General features: G+C 37.2%; 1 protein-coding gene across 1 annotated transcript; it reads left to right on the top strand.

Moving 5' to 3' along the window:
• Positions 1–115: 115 nt before the first annotated feature.
• On the top strand, positions 116–1,009 carry LOC133321259 (single-strand selective monofunctional uracil DNA glycosylase-like). Its single transcript, XM_061530355.1, has 2 exons — positions 116–373; positions 437–1,009. The coding sequence occupies exons 1-2, from the start codon at positions 116–118 to the stop codon at positions 1,007–1,009; spliced, it is 831 nt and encodes a 276-aa protein (XP_061386339.1).
• The last annotated feature ends 1,828 nt before the right edge of the window (positions 1,010–2,837 follow it).

Raw genomic sequence — 2,837 nt, 5'->3', positions numbered from 1 at the left:
AAAATTTGCAGATATGGATATAAATGCCCTTATCTCTAAAACAGCGAATTCGCAATCTACCCACCCAATTGTACCAAATATATGTGTATTCTGCATGCTAACCCGCAAAACAAAAATGGCAGCCGCAGAAGAAAGTTGTTTGAATTTGCAATTCCAATTGCTGCGAAAGCTGAGGAGATTGGGAACCCCGCCATCATTTGTGAACGTTTTGCCTGAATTCCGGGAATTCCAACCTAACCAAACCTATGTCTACAACCCACTGGAATATAATGCCGAAATTATCCAGGAATATTATAGACGCTATGCCAATGGACCCAAGCGTGTTTTGTTTCTTGGCATGAATCTGGGAAGCGTTGCATCGCTAAGAACCGGTGTAAGATAATCCACAATTCACAAATATTCTGATTTGATATAGAAATTCACACTGCATTTTCAGATACCCTTTGGGGACATGAGGACAGTGCAAGAATTGATGCAATTGCAGGGCGTGATTAACGAACCACCACTACCTCGACCCTTGGATGAACCCGACTCAAGTAGCACCCGGTTTTGGAATTTAATCCAGGCTCTGTACAATGATGCAGGAAATTTTATGGATATGTTTTTCGAAGATTGTTTTGTCGCCAACTTCTGTCCCTTGGCTTTCCTTGACTGCAGTGGTAAAAATGTTTCCCTTCAAGAATTGCCCAAGGGCAATAATCATGAACATAGTGGCTATATAGAACAAATGAAAGAAGCCTGTTTGGAAAATTTGCAACAACAAGTCGATTTGTTGAATCCTGATCTCGTTATAGCCATGGGTCATTATGTCAAAAATATTCTTAAAGGATTGGAAAATGCCAGAGCATTGAATATAGTGCGTATTAATCATCCAAGTCGTAGAACTGGAATAGCGGAGCGCGAATGGATAAGAGATTCTAAAACGTCTATTCTAAACGAAGAAGTATTTCAAGAGATCCTTCGAAGACACAATATTCCACATGGCATAGACCTCCAGAATGTACCCTGAAAACCTATAAAAAATCAGGGGTGCTTTGGGGAGTTTTTTTTGTAAATGATAATATTTGAAATAAATACAATATGAATGATTGAAATCGATAAGAATGTAGATATATATTCTTATCGATTCTGATCGTATATTTACATTCTTATCGTGTGTGTGTGTGTTTTTTTTTGTTTTGGTTAGATCAGGTTGGAATTTGTTTAAATCGGATGGGAAAACATTGTTGTTTCTGTTGCCATTTTTCCTAAACATGAATCAGGTCATTCTGAACTTAATTCAACTTAGCTAAGAAAACAAGTGTGTGTGTGTTCTCCAAAGCCTAGATTTTTATTGGCATTTTTCTACAGGATCCCCCCACCGTCCTTAGCCGGAACTTTTAGTAGTCTATTACAGTTTTAAGTGTTGATTTTTATACCCTTCACCACACTGTGGTACAGGGTATTATGTCTTTGTGCATATGTTTGCAGCAGGCAAAAGGAAACGAGAGAGACCCACGGTTCCTTTTGAGAATATCCATAGAATTACTCTCTGAGTCGATTTATGCATGTCCGTCCGTTTGAACGTCTGTCGATGTTAAATTGTAAACAAAGTACAGGTCGCATTTATAAACCGATTTGGATGAAATTTGCCAAAGCTCGTCTATTTGGCCCAAGGACGAACTCTGTTAAAATTGGGAAAATCGATTCTGATTTCAATATCGCTCCCATATATATTTTCGTCCGACTTAAGATAAATGGTGCACTAAAGTACCTATATATCTTTCGATTTTCACGAAATTCAGCATAGCATACTGAATTGGGCCTAGAAAGGCGTGCGTAAAGTTTCGTGAAAATCGTTTCAGATTTAGATATAGGTCCCATATATATTTTCGTCCGATTCAAGGTAAATGGTGCTCCAAAGTACCTATGTATCCTTCGATTTGCACGAAATTTGGCATAGCGTAATGAATTAAGTATAGAATGATGTGTGTTAAGTTTCGTGAAAATCGGTTCAGATTTAAATACCGCTCCCATATATATTTTCGTCCGATTCAAGGTAAATGGTGCTCCAAAGTACCTATGTATCCTTCGATTTGCACGAAATTTGGCATAGCGTAATGAATTAAGTATAGAATGATGTGTGTTAAATTTTGTGAAAATCGGTTCAGATTTAAATATAGCTCCCATATATATTTTCGTCCGATTTTATGTAAATGGTGCGCCAAAGTCCCTAAATATCTTTCGATTTGCACGAAATTTGGCATAACGTACTAAATTGAGTCTAGAATGATGAATAGTGAGTTTCAGGAAAATCGGTTAAGATTTAGATATAGCTCCCATATATATTTTCGTCCGATTTAATGTAAATGGTGCGCCAAAGTCCCTAAATATCTTTCGATTTACACGAAATTTGGCATAGCGCACTTAATTAGGTCTAGAATGGCATGTGTCAAGTTTCGTGAAAATCGGTTCATATTTCCATATAGCTCCCATATATATTGTCGTCCGATTTTATGTAAATGGTGAACCAAAGTCCCTATATAACTTTCGATATGCACGAAATTTGGTAGAGAGTACTGAATTGGGTCTGGAATGATGTGTATTAAGTTTCGTGAAAATCGGTTAAGATTTAGATATAGCTCCCATATATATTTTCGTCCGATTTACTATAAATGGTGCACCAAAGTCACTTAATATACTTCGATATGCACGAAATTTGGTATAGCGTACTGAATTGGGCCTAGAAGGACGTACGTAAAGTTTCGTGAAAATCGGTTCAGATTTAGATATAGCTCCCATATATATATTCGTCCGATTTTAGGTAAATAGTGCACCAAAGTCCCTATGTATCCTTC

This window comes from Musca vetustissima, unplaced genomic scaffold (assembly GCF_032173495.1).
Source record: "Musca vetustissima isolate MV318-11 ecotype Yass unplaced genomic scaffold, APGP_CSIRO_Mvet_v1 utg23670, whole genome shotgun sequence".
NCBI lineage: Eukaryota > Metazoa > Arthropoda > Insecta > Diptera > Muscidae > Musca > Musca vetustissima.
Note: the sequence above shows the minus strand (reverse complement) of the source record. Positions and strands in the feature narration are given on the sequence as shown.

What these genes read in the sequence shown, in the direction of transcription:
- LOC133321259 (XM_061530355.1), top strand. Translation starts at nt 116, where the DNA reads ATGGCAGCCGCAGAAGAAAGTTGTTTGAATTTGCAATTCCAATTGCTG. An exon ending in TTGCATCGCTAAGAACCGGT is followed by an intron (nt 374 to 436) that starts GTAAGATAATCC and finishes CTGCATTTTCAG; the next exon opens with ATACCCTTTGGGGACATGAG.